Genomic DNA, 22034 nt, shown 5'->3' on the forward strand with positions numbered 1-22034 from the left:
GAGTAAGTATTAAAGTAACATGTAAAGGAAAAGAATTATGAAATTGATTTACTTGCTTAAAGTTAAAAATATATACTGTTATTTCTAGGACCGCTAAATGGACTTGCCGATTAAGATTGAAAGATGAGGCTTTATTATCTGTCAATGTATAAAGATGAGATATGGGATGAACAGAATATTGTTAGAAATATTAGAGAAGGTGTTAAACTATTAGAAGTGCTTAGACTTACTGTATTCTTGCAAAACCATTATCATCTCATCAAGAGATGATAAATTCAGCTAGGAGCTGCATATTCCCCCACCCTCCATTCTTTCATTTCGGCTACTGGTTCAGTCATTTTAATCTGACACTTGATCAGGGAACAAAGAACGAAGAAGATACGTTTTCCTCCATATGTCAATACAAGGTTATACATAAAATTTGATAGAGATCAACTTCAAATATTTTGCAAGTTCAAAAAATATAGAAATTGAGCGGTAAGAGTCTAAAAATGTTTCACACACAGACACCCTGAACACATGTTATGCTTCCATACGGAGGGTAGAGGGGTTACCCAGAACAACATACCGTATATCAATAAGAGAAAAGAAAAGAAAAATGTTTAGACTTATTCTTGATGAAGAGAGAAGATCCATCCATCCATCCATCCGTCCATCCGTCTGTCCATCTTTCTGTCTGTCTGTCTGTCTGTCTGTCTGTCTATCTCTCTCTCTATCTATCTATCCCCCTCTCCCCTTCTCCTTTTTGCACCATTTTTTCTTGTTTATATTTAAATAATAATAATATCGTCCATCCTGCGACAATATCTGTAATACCATCAAATATCCACATCTGCCTATCCCAGGTCCTTGGTATGGACTCGATAGGTAGGCAAAAATGCCAACCAGTCTCAACATCTGGCTGACTGTGTGATATTATTATTATTATTATTATTATTATTATTATTATTATTATTATTATTATTATTATTATTATTATTATTATTATGAAGAAGAAGAAGAAGAAGAAGAAGAAGAAGAAGAAGAAAAAGAAAAAGAAGAAGAAGAAGAAGAAGAAGAAGAAGAAGAAGAAGAAGAAGAAGAAGAAGAAGAAGAAGAAGAAGAAGAAGAAGAAGAAGAAGAAGAAGAAGAAGAAGAAGAAGAAGTAGTTGGAAGGGACCTTGGAGGTCATCTAGTCCAACCCGCTCCTCAGGCAGGAAATCCTATACCATTTCAGACAAATGGCTGTCCAGTCTTTTCTTAAAAACTTCCAGTGTTGGAGCATTCACCACTTCTGGAGGCAGGTTGTTCCACTAATTAATTTTATCTTTGTAATTTTAAACTTCAATGAAAAGTATTATTATTATTATTATTATTTTAAAAAGGGAAAAGACCTCAACCTTTCTGTTTTTAACTCCCATTCTATGTCTTCCCTGGCTAGAACTTAAGAGAGCAGTCTTGCCTGGTTTATCAGTCTAGCTAAGACCGTGTAAGCCAGAGGTCTCCAACCTTTCCCGGATGGCGGACCGGAGGGAAAGGGAGGGGGAAGCATTTTACGTGGTGCACACGCACACACACACACACAAGGGGGCCGTGAGCATGTGTGATGGAAATGGGGCAGCACCCATGTGACACTCGGTAGCACTGCTCTGTTTTTGCTGCGCGGGCGCTAGCACTGTCCCGTTCGTGCCACGTGGCACCCCGTTTGCATAGCAATGTTGGCGGTGCTAACATGAGTGGGAGTGAGTGAGTGCGCACACATGCATGCACTGGCCAGCCTCTTCTGTGACCCAATGGCCAGTAGGGGACCAGGTTGGGGACCCCTGGTGTTAGCGGACTCCCTCATTTTTTTTTAAAAAAAAACAGCTTTTCTTTATGTCCGTGATTAGGCTTAGAAGAAAGATCATCATCCAAAATTTGGTCCGCCTGCTAGGAAAACTGACTCACTCAGTGTCCTGCTACAGTGCCTCTTCTCCCCAAAAATGTGAGAAAAGCATCTCATTCTAGACAATTCACAGAAATGGCTTTTTTTTTAATGATAGGATCAAGAGAAATGAATGAGTTACCCTAAGCACAGAGCCATTACCCTGTTCTTTCCTAAATGTACTTTTTTTTTTCTTCATTCAAGCATCAACTAATCATTTGGCAATAACTTGCGCTATTTTAGCATGCATACCCTGGTAAGGGGTGAGGTGGGCGAGGAATTAAACGTTGCTGCTGCAAAATAATGGACGCTGCATTATCTAGGCTTTTATTATTCCCTGGTGATTTATATCGAGACGTGCTTGCTTTTTTACAATGCTGAACTTCATTAATAATTTATTCAGAATGCACAAAGGAAAATACACGACTGTAAATGTGTGCGCTTGTGTGTGTGTGTGTGTGTGCATATTCAGACACACAACCTCACAGAGAGCAGCAGGTTTTGCTGAATTACTGACAGGCTGTGGCTTCTAACTGAAACTCTACCTGCTTTGCTAACATCAAGAGTGGCAACCCTGCCGAATTGTAAATTTTTATAACGCTTAGTATTAGTATGCTACTCTGAATGGCCCTTGTGCAAAATCATGATTATCTAAGGAACATGTCAGGGAATTGCGTAGCCGGTGTCCAAATGGAGTCAGAGAGGCTGACACAAACTTCTAGCTTTATATAAATAAATATATTTAACATCTACGTTTACAGCAAACAAGATAGTCAGGCACATCACTACGTCATGAGGTAAATCATCACCGGGCACGCAGAAGAAAAAAGGCGGGGGGGGGGGGAAGGGAACTGTGAGAGAGATCTCGGAGTCCTAGTGGACAATCACTTCAATATGAGCCAGCCGTGTGCTGCAGCTGCCAAAAAAGCCAACACAGTGCTAGTCTGCATTAAGAGAGGGATAAAATCAAGATCACGTAAAGCGTTAATACCACTTTACAATGCCTTAGTAAGACCACACTTGGAATACTGCATCCAGTTTTGGTCATCATGATGTAAAAAAGATGTTGAGACTCTAGAAAGAGTACAGAGAAGAGAAACAAAGAGGATCAGGGGATTGGAGGCTAAAACATATAAGGAATGGTTGCTGGAACTGGGTATGTCTAGTTTAATGAAGAGAAGGATGAGGGGGAACACGATAGCAGTGTTCCAGTATCTCAGGGGCTGCCACAAAGAAGAGGGAGTCAAGCTATTCTCCAAAGCACCTGAAGGCAGGACAAGAAGCAATGGATGGAAACTAGTCAAGGAGAGAAGCAACCTAGAACTAAGGAGAAACTTCCTGACAGTTAGAACAATTAACCAGTGGAACAACCTGCCTCCAGAAGCTGTGAATGCTCCAACGCTGGAAGTTTTTAAGAAGAGACTGGACAGCCATTTGTCTGAAATGGTATAGGGTTTCCTGCCTGAGCAGGGGGTTGGACTAGATGACCTCCAAGGTCCCTTCCAACGTCGTCTTCTTCTTCTTCTTCTTCTTCTTCTTCTTCTTCTTCTTCTTCTTCTTCTTCTTCTTCTTCTTCTTCTTCTTCTTGTTATTGTTATTGTTATTATTTGATGAAATTTTTATCCCATCTTTAGCTTGGGCCACACCCCTAGCAATCGCTCTTTTTATTTTTCTCCACAGTCACAGAGAGACTTCCATGGCTGAGAGTGGATTAAAACGTGGGTCTCCCTGGTTCGCAGCTATAAGGAAGGTGCACGCATCTTTTTTTTTTCTTTTTTTTCAAGACAAATTAAAAAAAAAAGATTTTGGCTGAAGATGTTGTGCAAAGTAATGCGGCCACTTTGCAGGAATTGACTTTACCCTTCGTAAGATAAATATTGGCTGAATTGCACAACACAGTAGATTAGTTTAAAAGGAAACTGATACCCACTGAATTATCTTATGGTATACATTAAACCATTGTATTACTTATTTCTTGGAGAACAATTCTTCTCTTGGAGCATAATTGAGTAAATACAAAAACTGTGCTTTGTTAATCAGGAGTAAAGTGTTGTACGAACCTAGGAATTTCTTCATAGACCAGGACAGATCCTGCACGCTAAACCCTAAATCCTAGTTAGCAAAATACAATTGCTATGTTTGCATAACATGATACGCTCAGAAAAACGTGTCATTACTTGTATGATGGCCTGGTTATACAACCTACAAAGATGATGCCCACGTTTCATTTTATTTATATATGAAATCAAACCTAGAGGCTGCCTCAATCATTTTTGCAACTCTTAGATAGTTTACAGAGTGTAAATAATTAAAATACACAGACAGAGAGAGAAATGACAATAAGGATAAAACATCCATATCAGGAAAAAACAGCAGGTATAGTTACAAAACCATACAAAGCATCCAACACAGAGAGATCTGAAAAAGCCTTATCTTCAAAGCTTTTAAAAACACAACAGGGCTGGGGGTTGTATAGATTTCAGAAGGCTGCTGTACCAGAAAGCTGGTAAAAGGTAAAGGCAAAGGTTCCCCCGCACATGCGTGCTAGTCGATTCCGACTCTAGGGGCCGGTGCTCATCTCCGTTTCAAAGCCGAAGAGCCAGCGCTTGTCCGAGGACGTCTCCGTGGTCATGTGGCTGGCATTCATTTCATTTCATTTCATTTTATTAAATTTGTATACCGCCCTTCTCCCGAAGGACTCAGGGCGGTGAACAGGGCATATATAAATAGCAAATACAAAAATTAAAAGAGAATTAAACAAGTGCCCAGATAACATCGACAAGACCGCATGACTAGACGCCAAAGGCGCACGGAACGCTGTTACCTTCCCACCGGAGTGGTCCCTATTTTTCTACTTGCATTTTTACGTGCTTTCGAACTGCTAGGTTGGCAGAAGCTGAGACGAGTAACAGGCGCTCACTCTGTTACGCGGCACTCGGGATTCGACCCGCCAAACTGCCGACCTTCTGATCGACAAGCTCAGCATCCTAAACCACTGAGCCACCGCGTCCCTTTTAGAAAGCTGGAGGGGCCACCAAAAAGGTATGTCTCCAAGATGACGTAAGATGGCAGATCTTAACCCAATGAAGCGAACCAACCTTCCCATGTTAATGTTAATGGCAGAAACAAGCAGAGAGTTGCAGTCCCATAAGTATCCAGGCTTTAAGCCTCTACAATGATGAGCTAAATTACCTCATCCCATTTTATTAGTATTTAATTTGGCATGCATTCCTATCAAAGGCGTTTCACGAATGCAAATTTGGGCAGTTAAAAAAGCACACCAAAGAGAAGTCACAGACTCCCTTTTCTGCAGCAGCAGTCATACTTTTCATACAGGCACTCCTTGGCTTACAACAGCTCATTTAGTGACCGTCTGAAGTTACAACAGCACTTCATGACCGTTTTTCACACTTACGACCTTTGCAGCATCGCCAGTCACGTGATCAAAAATTCAGATGATTGGCAACTGACTCATATTTATGATGGTTGCAGGGTCCTGGGGTCACGTGATCCCCTTTTGAGACCTTTTGACAAGCAATGAGGAAGCCAGATTCACTTAACAACCGTGTTACTAACTTAACAACTGCAGTAATTCACTTACCAACTGTGGCCAGAAAGGTTGTAAAATAGGGCAATGCTCACTTTGCAAATGTCTCGCTTAGCAACAGAAATTTTGGGCTCAATTTTGCTCGTAAGTCGAGAACTAGCTGTACGGAGGCAGCGTTCAGTGTAAGAGTTTAGTGTATACAGAAGAATATACGAAGAAAGATTAAATGGAAGTTAAACTACGCTTTCGTAGCCTTGCCTTGGCTTAGCCAGGATGTTCACAGTATAGAAATTTCCATTTAATTTGTGCAAAGAAAATTCTGGGAGTTGAATTCCACGAGTCATAAAAGAGCCAAGGTTGCCTATCCCTGGCCTAGGCCTAGGCCGCTTTATGACTCGTGGACTTCAACTCCCAGAATTCCTGAGCCAGCCATGCTGAGGGGAAAGGGAGAGGTTTCCAAGCTGAGCCATGCTGGCTCAGGAATTCTGGGAGATGAAGTCCATGAGTCATAAAAGAGCCAAGGTTGCCTACCCCTGAACTAGTGGAACAGTTTGCCTACAGAGTTTTATAATACATTAATTAGACCTCCAACAGCTACTCTTTTGAACACATCAATGGCCGGACAGATTTACTGCCGTTCAATTCCTGCCACTTGGTTCGCAGTGTTAATTAGCAGAGATGGTGGTTCAGCTGTTGAGCAACTGCTAAGGAACAGAGCTTGTATTTCTTACTTGTGGTCAACCTTAACTTTTCATTTTTAAGGCTAATCTTACTTATTGTGTGAATCCAGCAATGATGTAACCTCCAGTGTGTAGAAGACGTAACCAGCCGGTGCTTGTGATCCACACCCTGTCCCAGTTTGATAATGCATGTCTGAAAAAAGTGTGATGGTATTAAAAATATCTATACCCTAAATCAGGGGTCTTCAAACGTGGCCCTTTTATGACTTGTGGACTTCAACTCCCAGAAGTCCTCAGCCAGGTATGCTGGCTGAGGAATTCTGGGAGTTGAAGTTCACAACTCATAAAAGGGCCAAGACCGAAGACCCCTGGTTAAACCCCTTTCACTGAATGGAGGAGGAAGAAGGATGATGGAGGATGATGATGGAGGAGGAGGAGGAGGAGGAGGAGGAGGAGAGGGAAAGGAAGAATCAGAAGAAAGAAGGAGGAGGAAGAGGAGGAAGAATGGTGAAGTCCACAAGTCATAAAAGGACCACATTTGAAGACCCCTGCCCTAAATGCATGGCAAGTTAGCAATAATGGGAAATATAATTAGCTTTTAGAAGTATAGATTTCTGCACTGGACAAAGGGTTGGACTAGAAGATCTTCAAGGTCCCTTCCAACTGTATGATTCTATGCCCATCTAGAAAAATTACAAGATAAATACTAGGTGCTGTTTTGCCACTTGCTCTTACGATGAGGGAGGTGCTTGATTTACAACATTGGTTGTTTCTCTCACTACTGCTGGGCCGCAGAAGGCTTTGCTTATAAGTTGTGCAACTTTTATTTTTCTCTTTTGTCTTTCCCTTTAACACAGCTGTAATATTAAAACCCTGGACCATAAAAAAGGCTGAGCACCAAAGAATTGAGGCCTTTGAACTCTGGTGCTGGAGAAGACTCCTGCGAGTCCCTTGGACTTCAAGGCGATTAAACCGGTCAGTCCTAGAGGAGATCAACCCTGACTGCTCTTTAGAAGGCCAGATCCTGAAGTTGAAACTCAAATACTTTGGCCACCTAATGAGAAGGAAGGACTCACTGGAGAAGAGCCTAATGCTGGGAAAGATTGAGGGCAAGAGAAGAAGGGGATGACAGAGAATGAGGTGGCTGGATGGAGTCACTGAAGCAGTAGGCGTGAGCTTAAATGGACTCCAGAAGATGGTAGAGGACAGGAAGGCCTGGAGGAACGTTGTCCATGGGGTCGTGATGGGTCGGACACGACTTCGCAGCTAACAACAACAATATTAAAACCAGGCATCAGAAAAAGGGCTTAGCAAGTGCCATCTGGCCTCCAATTATTTTAGCACCATGGGCAAAACCGTCCAGAGAAATGAAAGGAAAATTGTATTTGTCATCCTGTTTAGTTAGGACAATAATCGTCGGCTAAGCCACTCAACCTTTGTGCTGTATGCCTTTCTGGCTAATGTGCCAGTGTTAATTTTCCATTATAAATTATGAATGGTCCCAGTTCTGCCTTTACAGAAAATGAGGGCTATTATCTAAAATGAATCACATTTTTTTTTTTTATTATTATTATTATTATTATTATTATTATTATTATTATTATTATTATTATTATTATTATTATTATTATTATTATTATTATTACAAATGCCAAGTTAGCATCCAGCCAATTGACTTGCCAAATGACAGCGGCCTCTTATTTGGTGCGGTGGCTGCTTTCCAAAGCAAAGTTCCCCTAATGGCTCTCTAAGACCTAGTTAACCGTGGAAAAGCAAAATAAAGGTTTTTTTATAAACAAAGCAGAGCTCCGCTTATATTTAAAACCAACGAGAAGCAAGCCATTGTTCCTGGAACGTTGTTTTAGTCTTGGAGGTGATAACCATCATTACAAAGATGATGGTTGCTATTGCTCTGTTGCAGTGATGGCACACCTTTCAGAGACCGAGTGCCCAAACTACAACCCAAAACCCACTTACGCATCGTTGGGTGCTGGGTGGGTGTGGCCCATTGGGTGGGTGTGGCCCACTGGGTGGACGTGGCTGCGGTGGTAACGGTAGACTGGGTGGGACTAAAAAGTTCAATCAGTCAATTCCAACTTTGCGAGATCATTTTTTTTCCAGCGAGAAGTTGAAATTGATTGATTGATTGAACCTTTTTTTTGGTGGGGGGGCACGCGGAGGCCTAAAGCGAAAAGGTTTTATAAAACCCAGCTGAAGGCCCAGGACTGGGGCGATGGGGCGCGTGCCCATAGGTTCACCACCACGGCTCTATTGCCGTGATGGAAGCCCACCACATGGTGTGCTGCTTTTGGACAGGGAAATTACAGGGTGGTGCATTTATTCCATTGCCACGGCTTCTATATAATAGAAGTAATGACATTCAAAGGCTACATTTCTATATGACGTACTGGGGGTTACTTCCACATGGGAATACAACCTGGTTGTAATCTTGGCTTAAGGAAGGACAAGATTAGGGAGCAGAGAAATGCACTCTGTATCATCTCCAGAATATTTTCATTCTTACAAATGAAGGCGAATATACGTATCCTAGGATAATGTTGCAGGATCCAATCTGGGTCGGTCACCGAGACCAGGTTTTGTCTTCCAAGCTTTGGGACTCATGCTGGAGCCCATCCTCAGGGAATTTATCTTCTTTAGTTAAGTCCTGCCTTAAACATGAAAGCTGGCTGGGTGACTTTGGGCCAATCCCCAGGAGACTCTGAGTTCTAGTCCTGCCTTAGGCATGAAATCCAACTGGGTGATTGGGCCAGCCACTCTGTCTCAGCCCAACTACTTCTCAGGGTTGTTGTAGGGAAAAATAGGAGGAGGAAGGCAAATTCACTGCCTTGAATTATTTACAAAAGTAATAAAGGCAGGAAATAAATCAATTATTAAACCATCAGCGTTCATCTTTGCTACTTCTGCCCTAACACACAGCTGAATTTATAATTCATGTGCGTACGCACCCCCTCCTTAAAGGATAGCGATAGAAAACATGTAGACATTAAACCGTACTTATAATTAATGAAAGCAAACAAATCTGCTGGCAGACTCAGGAGACTATCAAAGCCTTCCTCGGCCTTAAGCAGAGACCTTTAATCAGGGCAGTCGGCATTGCATGAAATACGCAAAGACTGGCTGCTCTTGTGAATTGAAGCTGAAGGAATTTAGGACAGCCCAGGGTTGCCACAGAGCAATAAGCGTTCACATCTTTGGCTGATTTTGGCCGGGTACCTTCTCCGTTTTTATTCGGATTGGTGGGCGTCGTGAGAGGCTTGAGTAGAACAACAATTTCATCCACCTTGGTCCCATCTTCTGAATGCTTCTCAGAGACGTGAGACAGCAACTCGGACTGGCTGGGAGAAAATAAATTACACAGCTTACACATGAAGATGGATCTGTTCCCTGGAAAACATAAAAAAAATAAAGTTGGTTATTACTATTTTTTAAAAAAAAAAATTGGGAGTGTTTGTTCGGGAATCTATAAAGTTACACAGATGACTTATGACCACAAGTGAGAATTTTGGTTGCAAGCCGTGTCGCTGGGTGACTGGACTGCATTTTACAGTTTTACAACGGTCATTAAGCAAGCCACTGCGGTCATTAAGCAAATCATATGGTCACAAATTCAAATCCAGTTTATCCAATAGGCGATTTTTTTTTTGCCAGAAAATGGCAAAAAAAAGTCACGAAACATAATAACAGGATTGCAGGACACTACAACCGGTCATGAATATAAGCTGGTTGCCAAGCGAACATGGAAGGTGATACAGCAATCCTAACTTTGAGAATGGACTGAGAGTCACTTTTTGGAGTATGCTGCAACTTCAAACACCAATAGCAATAGCAATTAGACTTACATGTCGCCCCATACTGCTTTATAACACACTCTGGGCAGTTTACAATGTCAGCGTATTGTCCCAAACAATTTGGGTTCTCATTTTACTGTCCTAGGAAGGATGGAAAGCCGAGACCACCTTGAGACAGTCAGGATCAAACTCCTGACAGTGAGCAGAGTCAGCCTGCAATACTGCGTTCTAGCCACTGCACCACCGGGGTTCCAAACGGCTATTGCTAAGCACATTGGTTTGTGCTTAAATTGTAAGCCGCCCTGAGTCTTCGGAGAAGGGCGGGATATAAATGGGATTAAAATAAAAAATAAAAATAAAATTAAGCGGCCAGTTGTAAGTCAAGGATTACTGGTATACCCATGCATCTATCTGGTGATCTCAGAAATGTAGGCCAGGGGAGCAACTTTGGGTGGGGAAAAAACATCCCAGAAGCAACAATATAAAAGTAGTTTACCCTTTTTTCTAGGATGTCCCCACCACCAAATTCCTAGTCTGGCCTAATCTCCGGGATTTCCTGGTGGTCTCCCATCCAATCACTACACAAGCTAATCTGGTTTATCTTTTTATTTTTTTTAAAAAAAAAGTTTAGGTAGGTGCTACTATCTGATGTACTTAACCATTATTTTAATAATAATTAGGCTCAACATTTAAACACTTAGCGTCCATTTAAAGTTTTAACAGACCTTTCAAAGGATACATATTCCACCCCACCACCCCGTCATATGACTGTATTTTGGGCATTTGGCAACCAGCTCACATCTACAGCCATTTGCAGTGTCCCAGAGTGGCATAACTGTGATTTGTGATGTTTTTGAAGAAAAACGGCTTTTTTCCCCAGTTTCAATCAAAAACCGCCCATAGCAACCGATAGAACGCCAGTGTTCACTTAGTGACTGCCACATTTGCTTAAGAATGATTGCAAAGCACAGTTGTAAAATCAGGTTAGTCACATGATGACTTGCTTTCCGACCGTCGTGTCTTATGACCATAATTGCTGGGCTCAATTATTCCACTAACTGAATAAATAGGAGTCCTTGACCTACTATTGTAATTGAGCCTGGCAATTAGGGCCATAAATTGAGGACTCCCTATATTCTTATTTATCCAATTACTGGAATAATTAAATCATGCAGTATGACTGTTACACATTTGGTTTTGAAGACTCTGGTGATAAGTAAACAAGCAGAAGAAAAACGAAAGAAGGAAACGCCGTTTCAGAGCATGAAGTGGAGTCAAGACACCACCTGTCAAAGCTAGATTATTATTTTTTTTACTTGTTATCCCACAGAATTTTATCCCATCTTCAGTCTATTTAGTGCCCTGCCTCTAAATTCCGAAAAAGAAAAGCTAACGTGCTTTACAGATTTGCTGTGAGGATGAATAGTAACTAAAAAAGTGAAACCCTGCTACACACTGCATAAATAATTATTGCTGCTGCTAATAATAAAGTTGCTGCCGATCTCTGCAGCATCTGAATAAATATGTGAAATGTAATGGATAAATCAGCTGATAATTAGGCTGGGAATCTACAGGACAATAAATGAAAGGGCCAATTAAAGGTAAAGAATCAAATAAGCAGTATTCCAAATTAAGCATGAATGGAATTGATGAGGAGGCCGCGGGTAATTAATTAGGAGGGAAGTCAACAGAGCAATTAATTAGACAAAGAATTAAATATGCAGAGAATCCAAGAAGCTGTTAATCAATTAAGTATGCAGATACGCTAAGGAGACATAGAACTGGTGAAATATTTCAGCTGGCTGTAGGCAATCTTCTTGTAGCCTACAAACTTAAAACTTCATTTACTATTCCAGACAAGTTTCTTATGACATGAAAGCTTTTGGAAAATAAATCTAATTATCTGCCATCATTACCTCTGTGTTATCATAAGATTTCTCTTCCTAGAGCAACAACTGTGGCAAACGTGTCAGAGAAGAAACGTCAGTGAACAGAGTGTGAGTCACTTCGGTGTAAGGAGGGACACAGTTGCCCTGGGTCATCTCATACAGAATAACAGAATTGGAAGGGACCTTGGAGGTCTTCTAGTCCAGCCCCTTGCTCAAGCAGGCGACTCTACACCAAGGGGTCTTCAAACCTGGCAACTTTAAGATGTTGTGGACTTCAACTCCCAGAATTCCTCAGCCAGCTCTGGGTGGCTGAGGAATTCTGGGAGTTGAAGTCCACAAGTCTTAAAGTTGCCAAGTTGGAAGACCCTTGCCCTACACCATTCTAGATAAAGGGCTGTCAAAGTATCTTTTTTAAAATCTCCAGTGATGAAGCACCCACAACTACTGAAGGCAAGCTGTTCCACTGGTTAATTTTTCTCACTGTTAGGTAACTTCTCTTTAGTTCTGGATTGCTTCTCTCCTTGATTAGTTTCCATCCAGGGCTTCTTGTTCTGCCTTCTGGTGCTTTGGAGAATAGTTTGACGCCCTCTTCTCTGCGGAAGCCCCTCAAATGTTGGAACAGTGCTAGCTGAGGGAAGCTGCGGCCACCGAACCAAGATCTACTGTACATAATTCAGACTCATTTCACAATGACCAATACAACAATAAAGATAATTACAATAATAAAAAAAGACAAACCGTTGATAAGAAAGACAAAAAAAAGTCTGGATAGTGGACGTGGCAGTACCTGGAGGCAGCAGAATGGAAGAGAAAGAACTCGAGAAGATAACAAAATACATAGACCAGCGGCCCCCAACCTTTTCTATACCCCGCGCCCCTAGAACGCTTCTGATATGTTCTCGCACCCCTTACAAAAGTTCGAAATCACGGCAATGACTTATGGCGTACACACTATAATTTTGAAAACCCAGGTTTTGGCACCTCCTGGAACATCGTCTCGCTCCCCTGGATGGGAACCCCTGACATTAGACCTACAAACAGAAATAGAACAACTGTGGCAAAAGAAAGCAAAGGTATAGAACCAATCGTAATGGCCTTTTTAGGAAAAATAGGGCTATATATAGGGACGCGGTGGCTCAGTGGGTTAGGATGCTGAGCTTGTCGATCAGAAGGTCGGCAGTTTGGCGGGTTGAATCCCGAGTGCCGCGTAACAGAGTGAGCGCCTGTTACTCGTCCCAGCTTCTGCCAACCTAGCAGTTCGAAAGCACGTAAAAATGCAAGTAGAAAAATAGGGACCACTACGGTGGGAAGGTAACAGCGTTCCGTGCGCCTTTGGCGTCTAGTCATGCCGGCCACATGACCACGGAGACGTCCTCGGACAAGCGCTGGCTCTTCGGCTTTGAAACGGAGATGAGCACCGGCCCCTAGATTTGGAAACGACTAGCACGCATGTGCGGGGGAAACGTTACCTTTACCTTTAGGGCTGTATATTGATGTCCCTGACTAAAGTGCAATTGTTAAGAAAGAAAGAAAACCAGGTGCGAAAGGCAGAGATGAAACATATTTTAAGGGCGTCTTGCCTTATCAAAATGTATGTACCCCTATATAAAGACTTGATCAGCTTCTTAATAAAATGCTTTTTTGCTTGGCTCTGGGAATTTAGAATTCAAACAGAGAAGCATCTGGCACATAACACAGCATACTTAACAACTGTCGATAAGAAAGACAAAAAGTCTGGATAGTGGACGTGGCAGAGCCTGGAGACAGCGGAAGAGAAGAGAAAGAACTGGAGAAGATAACAAAATACAAAGACCTGCAAACGGAAATAAAACAGCTGTGGCAAAAGCAAGCAAAGGTAGTACAAAAGTAAGAGGTGCCTTGGGTGCAATCCCCAAAACATCTGGAGCACTACTTGAAGACCATCGGCGTTGACAAATTCACCATCAGTCAATTGCAAAAGGCAGCTTTACTCAGAACAGCTGACATCCTGCCACGATATCTGAAACCATCATTCACGTTTGCTTATCCCAGGTCTTTGGGAAGGACTAAATAGGTGGACAAAAATGCCAAATCCAAATCTGAACATCTGGCTGACTGTGCGACGAAAAATAATAATAAAAAAAATATTATCCCATGTACCAAATGAGAATATTTGTAGCTCAGAGTTGGAATGAGGGGGTCCTTGGTGCTCTTTGAGCTGGCTTGCTTTCTTGCAGATGTTTCATTACCCTAACTAGGCAACATCATCAGTGCTAGGATAATGAAACATCTGCAAGAAAACAAGCAAACTCAGAGAGCATAAGGACCTCTCATTATCCCATGTCCTTGGGGAAGATTCAAAAGGTGGATAAAAATGCCAAATCCAGTCTAAATATCTGGCTGACTGTGTGACTAACCATATAACCATATACTCTAACTAATAAATTATATATATATATATATATATATATATATATATATATATATATATATATATATATATATATATATATATATATATATATATATATATATATATATATATATATATATATATATATATATATATATATATATATATATATATATATATGTTTTCTGAGGTTTTCGCGGGTGTTTGTATGTGGATGTTTGGTCATTCGGGTTTTTCCCCGCGTAGAACTAAAGGTGTAGGAGCAACGTTTCGATGGAATCCCATCCGTCATCATCAGGCTGGTGGCTTCAGCTTCCTTCTTCTGGGAGAAGCAAAAAGAGGAACAAACAGCCACATGCTTCTCCCAGAAGAAGGAAGCTGAAGCCACCAGCCTGATGATGACGGATGGGATTCCGTCGAAACGTTGCTCCTACACCTTTAGTTCTACGCGGGGAAAAACCCGAATGACCAAAGATCCATATATATATATATATATATATATATATATATATATATATATAACCTTAAAGCAGGGGTCCCCAACCCCTGCTCCGTGGACCAGTACCGGGCAGCGGCATGCTAGCAACCGGTCCGCACAAACAAGCAAAGCCCCATCCATGGGATGCAGGCAGCACACAAAACCACGTGCTCTCCGGTCCGCAGAAAAACCTCTCTCCTTTTGGTGCCCAAAAGGTTGGGGACCTCTGCCTTAAAGTATCAAGATCTGAAAATTGAAATTGAAAGATTATGGTATAAAGCAGCCGTGGTCACCCAGGGCTTATTAGCATACTGCGACCCATACCAAAAATTTTGGATGGCACCTAGAAAATCTGGCCCTTGACAAACTGTTCATTTTCGGTTGCAAAAGGAGACACTGATTGGATCTGTACATATACTGCGTCAATGCATGACAACATCCCAGATTCTTGAGAAGAACTTGATGCATCTGAAGGCCATCACCAGCTAAAGAACTGGCAGCTGGGACTTCACATCCTTATGAACAGATTCTAATAATGTGACCATCCTGTTTTTGATCAGTCTTTATTGACACCTTCCAAAGTGGAAAATAGAAACTCCTTAGACCAGAAAAGTTGGAATCTTGCTGGATCAGGCCAAAGATCTACCCAGTTTAGTGTATTGTATCATATAGTAGCAACCCAAGGGCATCTGGGCATTAGAACATTCACAAGCAGGATGTGAGTGGACAACTTGCTTTTATTGTGGCTTCCTAACATCCAGTTTGGTGTAGTAGCTAAGGTGTTTGATTAGGAGATGGGAGACGGCGTCGACTCCCCTCCGCCCCGTGCGTTCCCACAGAGAGGGCCTCCTCAGGGTGCCTCCAGTCAGAGAATGTCGGCTGGTGGCCCCCAGGGGGAGGGCCTTCTCTGTGGGCGCTCCGGCTTTGTGGAACCAGCTGCCGGTTGAGCTCCGGATGGCACCGGATCTCCGCTCCTTCCGGCGCGGGTTAAAGACCCATTTATTTGAACAAGCTGGCCTGGCCTGATGGGGAATCACTTAGGGTTTTAATATTTATATATATATATATATATTATTGTTTTTATTGTGGGCAATAATTTAATTCTTTTTTAACTTTTGTACTTTTGTAGTTTTAAGATATGCCCTGTTCACCGCCCTGAGTCCTTCGGGAGAAGGGCGGTATAAAAATTTAATAAATAATAATAATAATAATAAAGTTCTAGTTCCGTCTTAGGCATAAAAGCTAACTGGATGACTTTGGGCTAATCGCCAGGCGTCTGAGTTCTAGTTTCATCTTGGGCATAAAAGCCAGCTGGGTAACTTTGGATCAATCAGCAGGAGACCATGAGTTCTAGTCCCACCTTAGCTATGAAAGCCAACTGGGTGACTTTGGGCCAATCCCCAGGAGACTGTGAGTTCTAGTTCCAGTTTAGGCATGAAAGCCGGCTGGGTGACTTTAGCCCAGGGGTCTTCAAATTTGGCCCTTTTAGGACTTGTGGACTTCAACTCCCAGAATTCCTCAGCCAGCGTGTCCCATTTTCACTTTGCTAATCAGACAGGGGGGCCTTCGTTCCTGTTTGCTACAGGCAAAGTTTCCTGATCCAAGAAAGATACTGGTGATAAAAGGTATCTTTGTGCTTTTTTCCCCTGCACTAAATTGGTACGAGATTTATTTTGGTATGTATGAAGGCAGGATTACGTAGATTATTTCCAGTTTAGACACTGAGTTCATTGTGAGGTGTGTTTTTTTTCTTCTATTCAATCAAGTCCAATTTTCAGAGACCACCTAGATAAGTCCCTGCAGTTTTCTTGGCAAGGTTTTTCAGAAGCAGTTTGGTTTGCCATTGCTTTCTTCCTAGGGCTGAGAGAAAGTGGTTGGCTCGAGGTCAATTTCTAGCCCAATGTCTTAATCACTACACCAAACTGGCTTTCTGCATTCTTTATTACTGCAGCCATTGCTAGAATTAACACAATGCTTCTCAAGAATCTTTTTTTTTTAAAAAAAAATGCATCTACCCTGAAATTGCTGGAAAATTGCAAACTTGTTTTAAGCACAATTCCTGATCGTCTATCTTACAGCCTGACGAAGAGTTAAAACAACCTAACTGGGTTAAATACAGTCTTGATTTTTAAGTTAAATCCTGAGTGGGTTCCTTTTTGAAGTAGCTGTCTTCAGAATGTTAACAGCGGCCTCTAGTGATGACTACTGCATTAGAAAACTCAACTGCAACTCTACGGGAAAACTTTAAAAAGAAACAAGCTGGAAACGCTAACCTAGAAAGAACAGCGCTTTCCAGCCTTAGCGCTGTAACTTTTTAAGAGGTCTGGATTTCAACTCCCAGAATTCTCATGCTGGCTGGGAAATTCTGGGAGTTGAAGTCCAGATCTCTTAGAGCAGGGGTAGGCAACCTCGGCTCTTTTATGACTCATGGACTTCAACTCCCAGAATTCCTGAGTCAGCATAGCTCAGCTTGGAAACCTCTCCCTTTTCCCTCAGCATGGCTGGCTCAGGAATTCTGGGAGTTGAAGTCCATGAGTCATAAAAGAGCCGAGGTTGCCTACCCCTGTCTTAGTTACTAAGGTGGAGAAACACGGACCTAGACTAGCTCATGAAAATGGAAGAAAAAAGAAGAAGCACCGAAAAGCATCTTACAGCAACTTTGGTGGGTTCTGATTATGGGAATTATCTTAATGAGAGAGGAGGAAAGCAAGGGACGCACATTCAAGGCAGGTATTTTTGGCTTTCTTTCCAAATGGTACTGAGGGACCAGCTTCCCTTAAGCTGTCAGGGCAGAGACTTTAAAAGTACAGTATATCATTTCTCAACTTTTAGACAATTGAGCGGTATGTGTCGTGTTTCCAGGCACCTGGAAACCTGTGACCTGTTGGGATTATAGGATCTACAGCAGGGGTCTTCAAACTTGGCCCTTTTATGACTCGTGGACTTCAACTCCCAGAATTCCTGAGCCAGCCACGCTGAGGGGAAAGGGAGAGGTTTCTATGCTTAGCCATGCTGGCTGAGGAATTCTGGGAATTGAAGTCCACAAGTCATAAAAGGGCCAAGTTTGAAGACCCCTGATCTACAGCTAATGAGTTTCAAGAGGACAAAACAAGAGTCACTTGTATGAGATAGATCAGACATGTCAATCTCGCGACGTCGCGCAACGTATCGGGACGGTTTTGCCATTGCCGGCTTCCATGTGACGCATCCGGCCCGCGGGCTGTCAGTTTGACACCTCTAAGATAGATGGATAGGTAAATAAATAGGCATATAAACAAAATACAGGCAGCAGAATAAATAAGAGATAGAAACAATGTGAGGGAATGAAAAAAGCAAGGCATCTTAATTTCCAAATGCGTCAGAATAACAAGAGTCGCAGAGTTGGAAGGGTGAATTCAAAAGTTGTCAAAGAGTGCCCAATTCAAATCTTATCACTGATATGATGAGCCACTCAGTCCTATGTGCTGACGTTTCTATCCAATTATATAAAATAAATATACTATGAAATCAAGCACGACCTATTCCACCTCATCCCTGCAATTCAGGATTCTCTCTGCATGCAGGGAAAAAGCCATCAAAGTAATTCTGGCAGTTTGTTACAATAAAAAAAAATGATTTTGAAGTTAGATATGATTTTATTTTTAGAAAAGTGTATCCTGCCTTTAAAACCAGGTGTGTCCAGGGCAAGTGACAAGAGGCTTTGAAATGATTTCATGAGCTCAATAAATTTCTATCAAGAAAACTCATGACTCTTCCCTCAGTCCATGAAATAAAAGTTATCCACAGCCAGGCAATTGTACTTGCCAACCTGCCAATATCAGTCTGTGAAAAGAGTCAAGGAAAGAGAATAATTCTGACGCTTTTTATTACTCATTTATTAATTCAAACAGATCCCTGAAAACCTCCATCCTCTTGGTATTTCAAAAAGACTTGGCCCTTCATTCAGGCCTATGGCCTAGGCCAGGGGTAGGCAACCTTGGCTCTTTTATGACTCATGGACTTCAACTCCCCAGAATTCCTGAGCTGACTGAGGAATTCTGGGAGTTGAAGTCCATGAGTCATAAAAGAGCCGAGGTTGCCTACCCCTGGCCTAGGCCAGGGGGTCTTCAAACTTGGCCCTTTTATAACTTGAGGACTTCAACTCCCAGAATTCCTCAGCCAGGCATGCTGGCTGAGGAATTCTGGGAGTTGAAGTCCACGTGTCATCAAAGGGCCAGGTTTTGAAGACCCCTGGATTAGCGTTAACTTTCCTTGCCGTGCTGCGGTCTGATGTTTTCCAAGGGGCACCCCGGAGGGAGGGAGGGAGTGAAGGTGGCATCCTGCACGTTCAGGTGAGAGCCAGACTTCAGTCCCCAGCATGCCCCCGGCTGGACTTCAACTCCCGTCAAGCCGCGCGCCAAAAGAAGAAAGGCCGCGCGGGGAATAGGGTGTCAGATTGAGCTGCGTTCACCGACCACTAAAGAAAGGCAAGGGAGGCGTTTTTAAATCACGGCTCTGCGTGTCGTCCGGGTTGGGGTGGGAAGCATGGTTCCACACCTACACGCGTATCTCCACGTGTCATCCTGCATGACACATGCAGGTTTGAAAAGGGGAAACGTTGGGTGATCAGCCACCTGGCGAGCATGGGAGGTCTGCAGGAGTAGACTGACTCCTGGATATGGACTAAGGAGGCTGGGAATGATGGGGGTGGGAGTCCCGGTGCTACTTTTCCGAGCGGAGGAAGCTCGGGAATTGGCTCTCCCCTGCCAAAGAGGTCTGGTTAACAAGCGCACTGAAGGTGATATCATACTTCCGGTTCCCCTTCGGCGCGCGCGCCCGATCCGCCTTCGGCCTGCCACTCAACCGCCCCGCACGGTCGACAGAGAACCGGAAGTGCGGGGCGGCCTCCGCCAGTCCGCCCGGGATCCATCCGCCGCGCGTCTTCCTCCCTCGGCTCTTGGCGCGGACGGGCCCGAGCCGCCCCCTTTCCCACTCACCGGCCGAAGCAGACTCCATGGCAGCCCGGGATGCGGAGCGGGAAGAAAATTCGGGTATTTTCTTGTTGAATTGCCAGATACAGAAGGGAAAAGAAAGGTCGGCGCGGTTCCGTCCCCTCGGAAAAGCGCCGTCCGCCGATGCGCCTTTCCGGAGTTCCCGGAGGGGCAGGAAGCGCCTTTAAAAAAAAGAAAAGATGGAAAAGATGCCGGCCCCGACCCGTCTAAAAATTAATTGCGGCCGCTCTGGAATGGCGACGGGCGAAGCTGCCGGACGGGATTATGGCGAATCTGCGGCGCCCGACATGGCGGCGGTTTGAGCTTCCTCGAGTGACGTCAGAGCGGCGGGCGGGGCCGTCCCCTTCGCTTAACGCGGTTGGGCGGAGCCAGGTCTTCGCGTGGTGCGCCTGCGCGACGATGGTGCCCCCTAGTGGCCGTTAGAAAGTTTCGAAGCAACTGGAGAGTAGTTGCGCTCGATCTCCGCGGACGAGTTCCCCAAATCGCTGCACACTGAACGTGGCTGTTGTGTACAGGCCCAGGAAGGGTGGTAGATACCACAACAGGTGGTAGCCGTTAACTGGCCATTTTTCTCAAGAGGACGCAGTTTGTGCTTGGATGGGGGACCACCAGGAGATCCAAAGGCTGTGATAACGAAACGGAAATCGGGCAAGCCGCTTCCTCAGTGCCAAGAAAACTGCATGGAAGAGTCTCTGCACCCATCAGGAGTCAAATTCTTTTGGAATGGACTGTAGTTTTAATCAAAATACAACAAATTGGATTCCCACATTTCTGTACTGCCAAAAAGCGGCCATGTTCAAATGTTCAAACTTCCAGGAGCTGAGCTGCCTTGCAAATGTTTATGTAGACACGGCATGCGGTATACTCATTTATTCCATTTATATCCAGCCAGATTGTTAAGAACAATTTATTCTACTTGAAAAGCCTCAAAGGTGACAAACTGGCCAGGCTAGTACATCAATGACAAGAATTGTCCCTACATTACTCAACAATTGTTCTGAACAGTTTGTATTCACTACTAAGCTTCCGTCAAGCTTCTCCCCCTCCCCACCTCCCCTTTATTTGGCAGTAAAGGCTACATCCCAACTTTGAAAGAATGAAAAACGCAACACATGAATGGAAAGACTGGAAGATGGATGTTTTTCACTATTAACATTCCGTGGGTCTGCAACAACCTTGGTCACTAAGCACAGCAAAGTATGGAGATTTTTGTATTTCTTGACTGCCATCTACTGGCAGTAGACTGTTGCAATCCAAATAGAGTAGGAATAGAACAGAACAGGATAGGATAGGATAGGACAGAACAAACACAGTTGGAAGGGACCTTGGATGTCTTCCAGTCCAACCTCCTGCTTAGGCAGGAAACCCTATACCATTTCAGACAAATGGCTGTCCAGTCTCTTCTTAAAAACTTCTGGCGTTGGAGCATTCACAACTTCTGGAGGCAGGTTGTTCCACTGGTTAATTGTTCTCTCAGGAAATTCCTTAGTTCTAGATTGCTTCTCTTAGATTCCATCTATTGCTTCTTAAGCCTACCTTCAAATGCTTTGGAGAATAGGTTGAAACCCCCCCTCTTCTTTGTGGTAACCCCTTAGATATTGGAAAATTGCTATCATGTCCCCCCAAGTTCTCCATTAAACTAGACATACCCAATTCCAGCATGCATTCTTTATGTGTTTTAGCCTCCAGTCCTCTGATCATCATTTTTGCTCTTTGTACTCTTTCTAGAGTCTCAACATCTTTTTTACATCGTGGTGACCAAAACCGGATGCAGTATTCCAAGCGTGGGCTTACCAAGGCATGATAAAGTGGTATTAACACTTCACATAGTCTTGATTTTATCCCTGTTAATGCAGTCTAGCACTGTGTTGGCTTTTTTGGCAGCTGCAGCACACGGCTGGCTCATATTTAAGTGATTGTCTACTAGGACTCCAAGATCCTTCTCAGAGTTACTATTATGGGGCCAGGTACCACCTATACTGTATCTGTGCACTTGGTTTTTCTTGCCTAAATGTAGAACCTTAGTTTTTTCACCACTGAATTTTGTTAAGACAGTACCTATCTAATATAATAGCCCCCAGTTTACTGTCTGGCATACTGGCTGAGGCATTCTGGGAGTTGAAATCCACAAGTCATAAAAGGGCCATGTTGGAAGACCCCTGACCTAAAGACTAAACATAATATGGGAAGTGTTTATGGAGATTCCCAATCATCCAAGTCATGGTTGTCCCCAAAGGTGCTTTTTCAAGAGGCAACTGGACTTCCTTTGTTTTTCCTTGGAAGACATTTCGCTTTTCACCCAAGAAGATTCTTCACTTCTGACAAACGGAACTGTCAGATGAGAA

The 22034-nt window shown here is 43.2% G+C and overlaps 1 protein-coding gene across 1 annotated transcript in view; it reads right to left on the reverse strand.

Moving 5' to 3' along the window:
- The window catches only part of ZFAT (zinc finger and AT-hook domain containing), a 144507-nt gene extending 122745 nt beyond the window's left edge, over positions 1-21762 (reverse strand). The window contains exons 1-2 of the mRNA XM_081323523.1: positions 19675-21762; positions 9365-9535 (exon numbers count right to left, since the gene is read on the reverse strand). Coding sequence (XP_081179649.1) covers positions 9365-9535; positions 19675-19693 — 190 coding nt within the window. The 5' untranslated portion in view covers positions 19694-21762. The remainder of the gene's footprint in view (positions 1-9364; positions 9536-19674) is intronic.
- Positions 21763-22034: the final 272 nt, after the last annotated feature.

Source organism: Vipera berus, assembly GCF_964194415.1.
Source record: "Vipera berus genome assembly, chromosome: 3".
Taxonomy (NCBI): domain Eukaryota; kingdom Metazoa; phylum Chordata; class Lepidosauria; order Squamata; family Viperidae; genus Vipera; species Vipera berus.